Source organism: Phycomyces blakesleeanus (assembly GCF_001638985.1).
Source record: "Phycomyces blakesleeanus NRRL 1555(-) unplaced genomic scaffold PHYBLscaffold_24, whole genome shotgun sequence".
Lineage (NCBI taxonomy): Eukaryota > Fungi > Mucoromycota > Mucoromycetes > Mucorales > Phycomycetaceae > Phycomyces > Phycomyces blakesleeanus.
In genome coordinates this window covers 766,671-780,680 of record NW_017265157.1, presented here as the reverse complement: position 1 = coordinate 780,680, position 14,010 = coordinate 766,671, and the positions used below count along the sequence as shown (strand labels likewise).

The 14,010-nt window shown below is 36.1% G+C and overlaps 4 protein-coding genes across 5 annotated transcripts; 2 read left to right on the top strand and 2 right to left on the bottom strand.

Moving 5' to 3' along the window:
- Positions 1-751: 751 nt before the first annotated feature.
- On the top strand, positions 752-4,079 carry PHYBLDRAFT_77351 (the record flags this gene model as incomplete). 2 transcript variants are annotated; one of them, XM_018443246.1, is made up of 19 exons in its annotated part: positions 752-828; positions 898-962; positions 1,027-1,076; positions 1,140-1,179; positions 1,244-1,310; positions 1,405-1,477; positions 1,554-1,632; positions 1,684-1,750; positions 1,800-1,819; positions 1,882-1,904; positions 1,981-2,031; positions 2,086-2,171; positions 2,244-2,253; positions 2,305-2,391; positions 2,459-2,523; positions 2,598-2,602; positions 2,686-2,742; positions 2,833-3,169; positions 3,344-4,079. In XM_018443246.1, the coding sequence occupies 19 exons, from the start codon at positions 752-754 to the stop codon at positions 4,017-4,019; spliced, it is 1,935 nt and encodes a 644-aa protein (XP_018286805.1). In that variant the 3' UTR covers positions 4,020-4,079. The 2 variants fall into 2 exon arrangements, with proteins under 2 accessions (XP_018286805.1, XP_018286806.1); XM_018443247.1 differs by lacking the exon at positions 3,344-4,079 and having other exon boundaries at positions 2,833-3,230.
- Positions 4,080-4,512: 433 nt separating this feature from the next.
- Positions 4,513-8,014, bottom strand: PHYBLDRAFT_117063 (hypothetical protein; the record flags this gene model as incomplete). The annotated part of the gene is made up of 16 exons (XM_018428561.1): positions 4,513-4,736; positions 4,808-4,994; positions 5,059-5,131; positions 5,199-5,422; positions 5,513-5,593; positions 5,654-5,816; positions 5,884-5,983; positions 6,036-6,171; positions 6,227-6,322; positions 6,394-6,585; positions 6,790-7,043; positions 7,118-7,195; positions 7,300-7,459; positions 7,524-7,603; positions 7,730-7,808; positions 7,889-8,014. 16 exons carry the CDS (start codon positions 8,012-8,014, stop codon positions 4,513-4,515), a joined length of 2,253 nt encoding a protein of 750 aa, XP_018286804.1.
- A 1,688-nt stretch (positions 8,015-9,702) lies between these two features.
- On the bottom strand, positions 9,703-11,165 carry PHYBLDRAFT_98305 (hypothetical protein; the record flags this gene model as incomplete). Its single annotated transcript, XM_018444047.1, has 2 exons — positions 9,703-10,883; positions 10,961-11,165. Coding segments are annotated over 2 exons (1,386 nt in total), but the record flags the coding sequence as incomplete, so codon positions are not given.
- Positions 11,166-12,031: 866 nt separating this feature from the next.
- On the top strand, positions 12,032-13,514 carry PHYBLDRAFT_127542 (hypothetical protein). The gene is made up of 5 exons (XM_018429171.1): positions 12,032-12,409; positions 12,466-12,576; positions 12,700-12,832; positions 12,891-12,946; positions 12,995-13,514. The coding sequence occupies exons 1-5, from the start codon at positions 12,080-12,082 to the stop codon at positions 13,463-13,465; spliced, it is 1,101 nt and encodes a 366-aa protein (XP_018286802.1). The 5' UTR covers positions 12,032-12,079; the 3' UTR covers positions 13,466-13,514.
- The last annotated feature ends 496 nt before the right edge of the window (positions 13,515-14,010 follow it).

Here is a 14,010-nt window from a genome sequence, read left to right as displayed (position 1 = left end):
AATATATTAAGGCAACATTAAAAAGCCTAAATTTGGTCAAAGCTTCTACACTCTGACAAAACAATGTTTAGACCTCTCTCAAAAATTGCAAGAAAAAATACGATTTTCTCCTCGCTCTATTGTTAAGCCCACAATAAAAATCTTTTTAATACTAAATAACGGCTGTGGCTCTTATTATAAGCCATACTAAAGAAAATCTTGCTATAATTGATGAAGAATCAAGTCAATTGGACCGATGGCGGATAATTTTGGAGGGGAAGTATGTCATCGATGCAAGGCAGTAAATGATGATAAAGGTGCCAATAATCGCTATTAAACTTTTCTTTTTGCTTTAATAATTACACAATAAGCATGAAGCTCTTAACTGTATCTATTAACGAGAATTTATATGTTGAATTAGGGTCACGTCTTCTTGCATGAGAGACTTATTCTCGGAGGTTCAAAACATAGTTTTAGATGTGTGTATATCCCGGCTTGGAGAAACTGTCAGCAGCATCTCCTTTTTCTGTCGCTCTGTCAAATGCGTCCTTTTTCTGAGTTTGGCATACCTGTCGTCACACTTATTTAGAGTAAGACAGGTTAGCTCCATCAGAAATGAGCGATCGAATCGTCGATCTATTGCCAATTTATCTTCTCTTTCGATTTTCAGAACAGTTTTATTTTTATTCTGGAGAAAATAAATAAGTTTGAAAATACATCTGTTCTCTACTACTTGATTCGCACACGCACAACATATATTCATACTTTAAAAATGTCAGCAGTAGTAGAGCTCTATTCACGCTTAGTACACAAAGATCCGACAAAGTACAAAGGTCGTCTTGGTTATGCGTAAGCCACCCTGAGCATAATATATTATATGGCTGTAAGGATTTTTTCTTGATGATTATATTTGTCTAGCTGTATAAATACCGTATTGAGAAAGCAGAAAGTACCGGTTTTTTGTTCACGTACTTGTCGTATAGGTAATATAAAGGGTCATCTAGCGTTAGTTGATGTACATTGAAGCAAATATTGAAAATATATTAGACACCCTTAAGCAAAAGGGAATAGAATATGTCAAGGATCTTGCCTTGCAGGTAAGCTTATTCTAAAGCCTATAACTGCTCTACTCAAATATAATTTCACAATCACACCATCAGAACGTAAAGGATTTGAAAACATTGATTGAATGGAATAATGGTATATATTTAAGGATTCTTAACATGGATAGCTACTTCAATTAATCTATATTGTTTTTGTATAGAGAATAAAATAACGTTTATGCGCATGTCAAGTGACATATTTCCATTTGCAAGCCACGACGACTACGGGTAAATAAATTTGCTTTTGTTTGCTTGTTTTTTTTTGTCTTGCAAAAAAAAAAGAACTTACACACTACATTTTTGTATGTTATTTTTCATCAAGCTATTCTTTAGAGTATGCTAAAGATAACCTCGAGGAGATTGGGAAATTGGCCCATAAATACAATCATCGACTGGTAAAATATAAGCCAGATTAAACCGTGATAAACCTTGTAGACTCATGCTTGCCTTTACACTTTATTCATTTAATAGACAACTCACCCAGGACAGTATAACCAGCTAGGGTCACCAACACCAAAGGTTGTTTTGCGTACCATCAAGGATCTAAACTGTAAGAAAGCCTAATATTATTTAGAGAATGATATTAATACTATTACACCAGATCATGCAGATATGATGGATTACATGGGGCTGCCACCAGATTCAATTATGATTATGCAAGTACTATCGTTTACAGCCCAAAATACTATATATCTAATTATCGTATGTTTGTAATAGTCATATGGGTGGAGTTTACGGTGTGTAATTGACTCTACAACATTAACGCATAGCTGACCTTTTTTCTTGTTATTATTTACAGGGGATAAATGTGCAGCAATGGCAGTAAGTTCAATATTTAACTTATTACTTGAGCCAATATTGAATACTTGATCTAATTTTCAGTATACCAAACTTTTAGCGTTTTGAAAAAGTCTACAATGATCTTCCTGAAAATATCAAACGGCGCCTGGTAGAGTCATTTTAGAAAGAAAAATCAAAGGCACTGACCCAATATTATAAATAGGTACTAGAAAACGACGAAATGTGTTATTCTGTCTCAGATCTTCTTCCACTTTGCCAAAGGCTTAACATTCCTCTAGTACTTGACTGGTAAGATAGCTTAGAAAACTTCTTGTTTTCTTTCCAGCTTCTAACATTCTTTAATTATTCAACCTTATAAAGGCATCATCACAGGTATAATTTATATTTTTATCATGATGTATATTTAACATGCCGTATACACAGTATCAATCCTGGCGAGGTTACAGATTTAGTAAGCCTGGTACCATCTATCAATGAGACATGGACCAGGAGAGGATTAAAGCCAAAGGTATATTATTACTAGATTTTCATTTTATTATTTATTTATTTCATTTCATTGTATTTTATTTTTGTAGCAACATTACTCAGAATCAAGGAAAGGCGCTTCATCCATGATGGAAAGACGTGCTCACAGTGATAGGTATTTTTGAGTGATGGCTTAATGAAAGAAATACTATATATATATATATATATATATACTCACCAAATTGATATTGTAATCATCAAATAAAGAGTAAAGGTATATATACACACACATGCTATCCCTAAATACTGATATTAAAGTACTTATCAATATCAACTTAGAATTTGCCACCAACAGGAGATGATGTTGATTTGATGATTGAAGCCAAAGACAAGGGTAAGAATTTATAATTTATTTGAGAAATATTAAAAATGTCTTTGTCATCAAAGTTAACGAGTAATATTATGGAAATAACCTTTATTTTAGAGCAAGCCGTCCTTCAACTCTATAAAGATTATAATTTGTGCGATGTAAAAGACGAATCATTTGTACCTTACCACGGAAACGAGACCATGGAAACAAAAGGAAGAAAGAGCAATAAGAAAGTCAAGGAGGAAGCCAAAATCAAAGTCGAATCAAAGATAAAGGAAGAAGACGAGGACTTCAAACAAGGATTATCACATACTTTTGATACAAAAGAAACTATTCCTCATATCCGTACAAGGCTCCAAGCACGTTTAGAAAATTCAGAGACTAAGGAGGTCAAAAAAGAGGCTAATGCAGATGAGCTAGTAGTATCAAAAAAAAGAAAAACAAAGTCAAAGTAATTTACTTAATGTTTGAGCTGCCTGAAGATTGACAAATAATACAATATTGTGCAAACCATTACACCGATCGAAACAGATATCTTATTTAGTTGGTGAACTCCGTCAGATACACTTCTCGTGGCTAATTTTTGTTTTAATTTTTAAACATTGCTTCTCGAGTTACAAAATAGGCTTTGGTTAAAGCAAACTCTTTATTATCAACAAATGCAGAAACAAATTCAGATACGAACAACCTCGATAACCCTTCTCACACGAGCGACAGCCCTGTGTCATAAATGGGCTCAGTACCAGACAACATCACGAGCCCTTTTAGGATCACTTGGGAACATTCTTGCACAACGTCTTGCAAGTCAAGATCAATACAGCAGAGTAGTGGACATGGGAGCGGATCCAATACGATTGTTTTATAAGCAAACCATTGCCATGGAGGACACAATGATCCAAATTCATCAAATAATGAATGATTTTTCAGACGTAATTCAAGATTGGCAGAGATTAGAAGCCGATGCAACAAAACATTTTCAAAAGTACATTTCCACACTATCAACATTTGGAGACAAACGTGTACCATTATCGAATGAAGCCTTGATCCAAGTAGCAGCCATAAAGCCGGAAGAAATTCATAGCAACATTGTAAACCTACATTCAATGTATTTGACTGAATACAATTACAAACAAGTTTTGCTGGATACACTGCCTATGCACACAAGCAGAACCGAACTCTTGGACCAACTGACAGATCGATGGGCAAGACAGTCACATATACAGTTAGATATTCCACAAGAGATGGAAGAGCGTCTTAAACTATACAAGACCACCAAAAAGACAGTCGAATCTGTAGATTAACAAGAACAAAAACAAACAAGAAAACAAACAAAAAAACTCAAGATATAAAACAAAGAAACGAAAAGAAAAAAGAAACTTTAATGATGCATGATAGTTATGTTTGATTAAGTTTATTGAAACATCTCAAAATTATTCCACATTGAGAATTCTTACAGAATGATCTTCTCCTGCAGAAGCCAGCTGAAGGCGACCGCCTGGAGTAGAAGGAACACGCCATGCAAGCGAACGTACAACACCAGCATGGCAAAACCTAAATAATTCCAACATCAGTCAATTTTAGTCTTTGTTCATATATATTATATCAAAATATTTACGTTTTTTCAATGTTGTGCCACGAGGTCCACGTATCTAGTTTTCCTTCCTTAGCAGACAGCAGCTCAATCTGACCGCTCTCTAAACCAACAGCCACAATATAGCTATATAAAAAGTAGGGGTTGGGTTTAATAAAACATAATTATACTATGTACATAAACGTATATAAAAGCCATTATTGTTACCTTCCATCCACCAAAATAGGAGCTGCGTCCAAAGCTGTTATAGGTTCGGTACACTTGATAGTTGCAACACAAGTCCATTGTGTTCCATCTTTCTGCTCCCAGAACTTGACAGTCTTGTCGCGCGACCCGGTTACAAAGAATTTATCATCATGACTCCAGGCACAATCCCAGATAATACGAGCATGTGCCTGGTTCTTGGATGTAAGACGATAAGCAACATCTATTTTTTTAGAACATAAGAAATTTATTAAGACAAACATCAATTAGAAGCTACTGTTTTGTTGTATTTACCTTGATTTCCTTCAACACGTTCAGAGATGGACCACACGCGATCTCTCGAAACAGTGAGCAACCAGCGATCATTGTGAGAGAATCTGACACGTGTGACAGTAAGAGAGTGTGCGTTAATCTTTGTCTTTACTTCCTTCCAGTTGCTGGTATCAAAGAGACGTACAACGGCATGTTCTGGAGTAGCAGCCTACACAGTATAATCTACATTAAAAGGAAACAAAATATATTACACGTATTCATAAATATGTTACCTTGCATGCTGAAGCAACATATTTACCATCATGAGTGGCCTCTGTGCAAATAATTTCATATCCATGACCATACCTAAATAAACCATTATTATTAAAAAGATGGATGCGAAAATCCGTACTTCCACTAAGACATAGCTTACAGTTTTTCGATCTCAGGCCACAATGTATGTTGAAGCAAATGTTCTTCGAATGGAGGATGCACCATGGTCTCCAATAATGAAGTAGGTGTAGAAGAAGATTGAGCGTAGCTTTGTAGAGTAGCATGATTTTCTTCGGAATTAACCATTGTCTCAATATCACCTTCAAACACAGCCTTGTTTGATAGACCAAGGGCAGGCAAATTTGCACCAATAGGTCTACTTTCCTAATACATTTGAACATGTACAAGAACTTTCTTAGTACCAAAGTCATATATTACACAATAAATAAAGTAAAGTTTGTGTATATTTACTACTTCAGACGTCAGTCCCTTTTCGCCTGTCAAGACTGCCAAGCTTTCTACGCAAGATTTGGGAGCATCGAATACACGAAGCACCTACTCAGATTCAAAGAATTAGTCAATATACTTTAGTAAGAAATACATACTACACCTTACTTTTTCATCGGCACCGCTCACAAACTGCCAATCGTTTACAAAGGCGATGCATTTAAGATCATATCCATGAACCTGAGGACGACCCATCTCATGCCATGTTACAACTTTTTTACCTTCCGTGCTTCTACACCAAGGAGCATATAAACGTGTTGACTGATCCAAACTAATTGAATAAAATTTCAATTTTAATAATTTTTTAACCAAAGTATTATTTTGTTCACAATTATTACCTAGCAGATAGCAAGTATCTTGAATGAGGATCCCACGCTACACTCTCGACTGGTTTAAAGTGACCACTGATGGATACCTCGGGTGCCCAACGGTTTTCCTCTAAAGTTCTTCACTTAGAAAACTCACAGGCAATTTGTTATATTTTTCTTACCATCTTTAGTAGATATATCTCTCCACATGTGGAAAGAGCCATTGGCTCCGTGAGATACAACGTGCTTTCCGTCTGGACTGAAGAGAGCTCCGCAGAATCCCAGATAGCTGTTTCCTCCCATGTCTCCCATACGAACCTTTATACTATTTTGTCAAATTACGTGCACATTCATATTGCAGATCACAACTTACTTCGTTCACCCATACACCAGAAGCGGTGTCGGGACTCCATATCATCAGTGACTTATCACTTGAAGCAGAAATCAATCTTAAAGGTTGGATAAAAGTCTTTACACCATTGGATACTATGTGCACATATTAGAAAATTCCATTTATACATGTATACGAATAAAAAAAACGTTACCTGAATATCTTGGTCTTTCCCAGTTTACACTGTACACCCAGTCATCGTGACCCATCAATAAAGCCTCAAACATAAGTGAATATTGTTTTTTACTATAAAATATTTCAGTGTCATTTGATCTCATATTATTTTGATAGAAAAATAAATACCTCTCACTACCTGGTACGTCTACATCTACAAGGTGTGCCTTTGTGCTCAACTGAACATTCTCAGCTGACCTAAGTTAAAGAAAAAAATTATTAGAATGATCTAGAAAATAAACAGCACTACTAAATATTAAAACAAATACTTACAGTGCACTCTCTTGTAAGGCTTCCAAAACTTCATTTAAATCATTGCTTTGACCATTTTTGGTTGATGCCTGTGCACTAGATTTTGTTTCTCTCTGAACTTCAGGTGCGATTTTCCATAAACGAATATATTTGTCTTGGGATGCACTTGCAAGCATTAGATTGCCTGTTCTCAAGGTGTGGGTTGCCTCTTCATTTATATTAGCATCAGTACCAGTGTACGTAGCAAAGGCCAAAGAGCGCACCCAATTGTCATGTCCTTGTAATGTGTGAGCACGTTTAAAGCAAGAAACTCCATGTTGATAGATATATATGGATATAACTTTATCTGTGTTGCCACTAGCAAGAATAGGAACTGTTTCAGAGGCGGTCAGATTAGGTCAGAAGATTCTTATATGAGTGAAATGTATTTATCCTAAATATGTGTACCTGTTGTGCCTGGGAGATAAGCGAGAGCAAGAGCTAAAGGATACTTGTTCCCACAATCAATCACTTGAAGACAGGTAACTTGGTCTAATAGATGTTCATTGAATTTGAGTATACATGCCATTATTTTAATTACCAAATACCACATATTCAAAAACATATTTCTTATGGAACACATTACTTACCATTGGAGTCATCTAAGATACGACGCTCCCAAATGCGAATGGTACCATCGGCAGAACCGGTAGCAAGAAGATCAGTGTCTCCCATAATACAATGCCCTTTCATACATGCAACTGTCTCAACCGCTCCTGTATGCCCAGTAAGCGTAGCCGAATTGATCCACTAAATCATAAAATATACAGTTTTCTCAGCTAAATTAAAGAAAAACTATTTTATGCGTCTTTACCTGACCAAGCGAGTTTTTTTTCCAGATTTTTGCAGTATTATCAGCTGAGCCGGACACAAGGGCCACTGAAGAAAGATTACCTTCTTGACCTGAATTCAAGTCATGTAATTTTCAATAATGTTAGAAATAAAAGACCCTTTCTTCTTCCCAAACGCATTTTAAAATCGCGCAGAATAAAATAAAAAGTAAAGTAACAAGCCAGGTACCTCTTTCAATAAACTCTACACAAATTACACGTTGCTTATGTCCTTGCAAAGTTTCGGTGATTCCTCGACTGGTAGGGTCCTTTTTTGTTTATTTGTTTGTTTATTTCAGCTTAGAGCTGTCAATTGTAGTTAATGAGTAAAAATCACTGTGAACTGTACCAGTGGATTATAGAGAGCAATGAGTTTATTAGCACCAAATGCAACAAGTCCATCAAGCCCCCATGAAGCAGTGTGTGCTGTTCGATTGGCTCCAATCGCAATAAATTCAGTGGACACTTTTGGCATAATGATTATACGATTGTCACCTTTTTAAAAAAGAAAAATCTATATCCGCCTTTTCGATTTAACCACAGAGGCAGGATTAAAAGAGAAATGCAAGTTACGTGTGACTTGATTTCTTCCGTTTGGGGTCAAGAAAGCTTGCAGCCACCACGAACCAGCTGCCCAGGGTTATAGTATAGTATATTTTCGTCTTGATCTGCAGAATCCTTCAAGTTGTTGAAATACTTTCAAAAACAGAAATATCACTATAAATCCTGTAATAATTTCTTTAACTGTGAAATGTTGAATAAGTATTCATATAAGGATAATGTACACAACTCGTCAATTCTCACGTGCAACAATCCCCCAGATATATATATCTATATATTTAGTGATCTTAAGGACACGACGTTTCCAAGATGGGAGCTGCTTGCGTTTCATTTCAAGGTATAATATTTTAAAATAGTATACTAGATATTTATTTTATTATACACATACATGTACATATGTAAATAAAACAGAATCTGTACCAATTGGTTGGTACCACAGTTCATTTCCATAGGGCTGCTCAACAGGATTTCGCGTATATATCTTAATTTCGGAAACTATATTAGGGGGTTTCATTATCTCTTCGGATAGGAATTCAGATTAGGATTCGTAAAGCCGGTGTTTAAATGGTAAAATTATTGGCTTAGAAGACTGAATAGAATTAAAATGTGTAGATTTAATCTAAAGAAAAAAGCTTTCGGATTGAAATTTAGGATTGCTCATTTTGAAGTCTTGAAATACTTAAAGCAAAGATTCATCAATTTATTTGCCTCTCTTACATATTTCTACTTTATATACCAGCTTTTATAAAAAAAATTCCCAATATAAGTGATAGAAAATAACTTAATTGTTTATAATAAAATATCAGGTACAAGAATAAGACGATTAATTAGAAAGGGGGACTCAATAATTTTCATTTTATAATCATTTTCATTGACTACAGGTTTAACATCCGCTTTCCGAATCCTAATCCGAATCCGAATCCTAAGAGATAATGAAACCTCCTATTAGAAAATTATACTTTTTGTTTGAGGGTTATGAGGATTATATGACGTTTTTGGCTTTTGGTCATGATGAATATAACCAGTTAAGATGCTCATATTCTTCCATAATATTTGTGAAAGTTATTCGTATTTTCAATGTTAGTAATTTATTCCTCTTAAATCAACAATAACAGCAGCCCTATCTATTCTCATGAGAAAATCAAAACTCTTTAATAACTCATAATCGATTCAACTATTATTGTTTTCATAATTAAATCTTAACTATTTTAACCTCTGAATAAAAACTTCAAAAATTTCCATAGAAATCTAACTACACTTATTACTCGCAATATGACTTCTACCAAAATTAAGTTTGTGTTTGTGTTTCTCGCACACAAACACTCTTTCAAAACATTGTGGCATCATCACGACGCAGGAATTACCCTGGTCCGCTAATGAGGGTATTATCTCAGCTAACTTAGACAGAGGAAGTATTTCACTCTGTATAGGAAAGCACCCCTTGAGCCAAATGTATTATCGAATACAAAAGACCAAAAGAAGAACCTTGGTTCTTCTCCTGTCCTCTTGTGGATAAAATTTATTTAGGTCTAAACAATAAAAAGCTGTTAGTGCGTACTGTAATCAATACCACGCTTGTAATAATTAAGAGGGAACCGAGCGAAAAAGGATTTCCATCTCCTCGAGAGTACGGCCTTTAGTTTCTGGGATAAAGCAGCAGCCAATAAAACATATTATGCAGCAAGTTCCGAAGAAAAAGTAAAGACCGGAAACAGTATATGTGATAAATAGCGGAACGGAATACGCTATTAGTATCGAGAAGACCCAGTTAAGACTGTAAGACAAGGCAAGTCCTTTGGCTCGTGTACGCATGTTGAAAATTTCTGCAGGATAAACAAATGTTGCAATACCGTATGTAGATGAGAAGGTCGCCGTAAAAATATAAATGAATGCTATGATGGTCCCGCGAGCGCATGTATTTGTGACGATAACTTTCCCTGTATTAGTGTCGAGGACGGTGTATTGTGAAAACATTGTGCCGATCACAAACATACTGACGCCCATTAATACAGATCCAGACAAGAAAATAGGCTTCCTCCCCCAGTCATCAACAAACCACCGGAGAGAAACAGCAGTGGCAAAGAAAGAAAGAATGCCCGTACCACCAGTAGCAGCAATTGAGCTAGAGACATCGGTCATACCGGCATCCATGAAGATCTGTGGAGCATAGTACCAAATAGCCACACTCCCGGTAAAAGAAGTAGATATAGTAATGAAAAATGAAATAAATGTGCGTTTGCGATTGCTTCCGTGAAAGAGCTCTGAGTAGGTACGGTGTCCTAGTGATTGTTCGAATTCAATTTCAGACTTAATCCCCTCGTATTCTTTTTGGACGGCTATATCGTCGACATCAGTACTATGGAGTTCAGCTAGAACCAAAAGGGCGTCTTCAGAATAGCCATGATCAATAAGCCATCGTGGTGAGAATGGTAGGACATTTAAAAGAATGGCGCATGATGCACATACAGTTATTTGAAACATCCATGGTGCTCTCCAGGACCAGTTTGATGTCCAATGACTGGTATAGAAAGTAAAAAAGTAACCAGCCACCTGGCCAAGTAAACTCATGAGGGTAAAGAAACTAATAAGACGACCACGAATATCAGGGGGAGCGATTTCAGAGTGATAGAGTGCGATCGCATTACTCATTAATCCGGCGCCAAATCCACCTATAGCCCGGCCAATTAAAAGAATAGTAACGTCTTGTCCGAGAATTTGAAAAAAGATTCCAGCGCAAAATATAGCAGCAGAAGCAATTATGGAGTATTTTCGACTGAAGCGATCTATTGTTATTTTTTATAGTCCATAAATTACATGTAGAAAACGATTACTAATTGTATATTATTTTGATATATCCTACCACAACAAAATCCAGATAAAAGAGATCCTATAGCGGCTGTCATCAGGAAAAGAGCTAGAATAAACCCCTGAAAGTACACCATATTTGTAGGTGTAAAGAAGTATGTTTTGAAGACTGGGATGGCCATAATACCCGATATTGCACCTGTGTCAAATCCACATACAAATCCACCGAAAGCTGCTACTAAGGCAGATAAGTAGACAGATTTTCGGAACTGAGGCTGAGGAGGTGCTTGTATGCTATTATATCTGGAAGGTTTCAGTAACCCAGACGTTATTAAAGCATTTTTACTTGATGGACTGCACATCGAGTATATCAATATAAAGGGAAAAAGAGAAAGATGTTTTCATATAGTTCTGGCAGGGTACACAACTTTCAATTTTTGCTGCAAGTGTGACATAGATCATCGGAGTTCATTTTCCCCTGAATACTGATGGTTGGAGAGGGTATGCTTTTGGCTTCGACTGCAATCTATCCATACAATAACCAGAAAATATGGAAAAGAAATCAAGATTTTCGGAAGGAAAAAAAAGAGTTATATAACTCAAGCAATATAAATATAGAGCTAGAGTATATATTTCCTAGACAAACTGGTCAAAAAAATGGAAAAAGGAGGAGTGCAGCTTAGAATTTCTTTGGATAAATACAGCCGATTTTAAACAATAATCATTTATGTTAAGGCATTAGTAGTCTAACAAGTCATCAAGCAATATAAACTTTTAGAGTAGTATGAGTTCTTTTTATCTTATATGCCTGTTATCCGACATATATTCATTCATGTTAAAACAAAAGCATCCATTATATCTCAAGTAAAAGCACTGTAATTAACAAATTTGGATTTTTATCGGAAAATGAACCTATTTTGTCAAAAAAGGGTATTCTTACGCTCAATCCCATTGCAACAAAAAAATAGCGAGAATAAGACTCAGTTGGGTTATAGTCAACAACGGTACAATTTTATTCTGCTTCTAAATTTTCGATGTCCGTTTCTTTGCACATGTCAACTCGTGTATATTTTAAGTAGTTTTTTGTGTTATCTTTTACCCATTCTCTTATTACTATTATTTTTCTATTTTATTACTTTTACTACTACTAGTACTACTATTAGCATTGTTATCCATGGCATCCGTCTGGACCCCACGCGCGGGCTTCAAGCTTCTCTTCATCAATGGTGGCCTCTTCTTTCACTCGACATGTGTAGTATTGGCACAATTTTTATCTACATGGGTAGCATTTTTAGCTCCATCCTTTTACCTACGCTACATCTCATTTACTATGCGCATGTGGTCGCAAGGTCTCATTGGGATTGTCCAATTATTTGCCCCTAGCCCGCTAGTAATTACTCTCGATTCCTCATGCTCCGGGGAGAATGTATTTAAACGGGATTCAAATGGAAATGTCGTTGGGTTATCTTTTCCAAAACGTATCATCGTTACAGCTAACCATCAGGTGAGTTCAGTCAGAGCTCCAAGAGACGCCAGAAACAATTCTAACAGAACCAAAAGATTTATGCTGATTGGCTTTATATCTGGTGCGTGTCATATCTTGCCAGCGCTCACGGTGCCATGAAAATCGTATTGAAAGACAGCTTGAAGAACCTGCCAATTTACGGAATGTATGTAAAGACAAATGACATTGTTCCTCTTACTAATATGTTGCAAATAGGGTATTTAAGAAAATATAATCCAATATAATAAATTGGCAAAGTAGTAGTCGGAAGAACTGATAAACATATGCAGGGAATGCAATATTTTGATTTTATCTTTTTGAGACGCAAATTGGCAGACGACAAGGACACAATTCAAGATAATTTGAAGCGTTCGAAAAAAGCTGGCCAGCCAATGTGGCTTTTATTATTCCCAGAAGGCACTGGTAAGAATATTTAAGTATATCTTGGTAAGCTACTGAAGAGGGTTATTGCAATTTATAGTTATATCAAAGAAAATGAGAAATCGTTCTGAAGCATATGCCAAAAAGAATGATCTTGTAAGTAAATTGTCTTCGCTATGGATATGCTAATAAAATCTGCTGTAGAAAGATAACCAATACACGTTATTACCCCGTTCGACTGGTCTCCGTTTATCAACAGAGGCACTTGATGATAGTGTAGAATGGCTATATGATATGACCCTGGGTTATTCTGGTGTAGGTCCCAATGATATTCCCGAGGATGTTTATACAATTCAGGGCATATTTTTCTTTGGGAAGTCTCCCAAGAAGGTTCATGTGCATATTAGGAGATTCGCAGTAAAAACAATTCCTAAAGAAGAAGAAGCTTATGCAAAATGGGTGCAGGAACGATGGGTAGAAAAAGACGAATTAATGAGTCACTTTTACACTCACGGAAGTTTCCCATCTCAAGAGAATCAGACAGCTGAGATTCCTATCCGACTCAGACGACCATTCCTGGAGCTCTTGCAGGTTTATGTGTGCATCTTACCCTATATCCCGCTAACAATAATGGCTTGGCCTGCTATTAAGCAGTACTGTAAAAAATACTTTTAAGCTGCCTGTAATATCTATTTATCATTAAATTTATTATCATTTTACCATTACCATTATTGGTTTTAGTGTATTTTGCAGTGGTCAAAGCCATGTGGCACAATTAGTTAAATACAGGCACAAAGAGAGAGTATATGGGATAAAGATAAGACTGTCATATTTTGACAAACCAAGATATGATCTTGAACTATCCACAAATGAAAGAAGGGCCAGAGAAAGACCAAGATCAAGAAGTGGTGCCATCATCAGCCAATCAAACAATAGGTGGTATAAATGGGTTACGAATTGCCTCATCAAGCGTGCTTGTGATTTGTTTGCCAGACAAGCTTTAAGCAGAGCAGAATAAGACACTTACAAACCCAGCTGTGTATGATCAAAGATCAGTATATATAAAGTACAGCCATACTTCTACATCTAAACAGTCAGAAACCCCTTACATTTTTAGCTTTAAAATCCCAACTCTATGACCCCATATACTCCCAATGTGCCAATTCCACAAGGCGGTGCCTCCCTTATGATAGCCTTCCAGTGCAAACAAAAGCAAATCC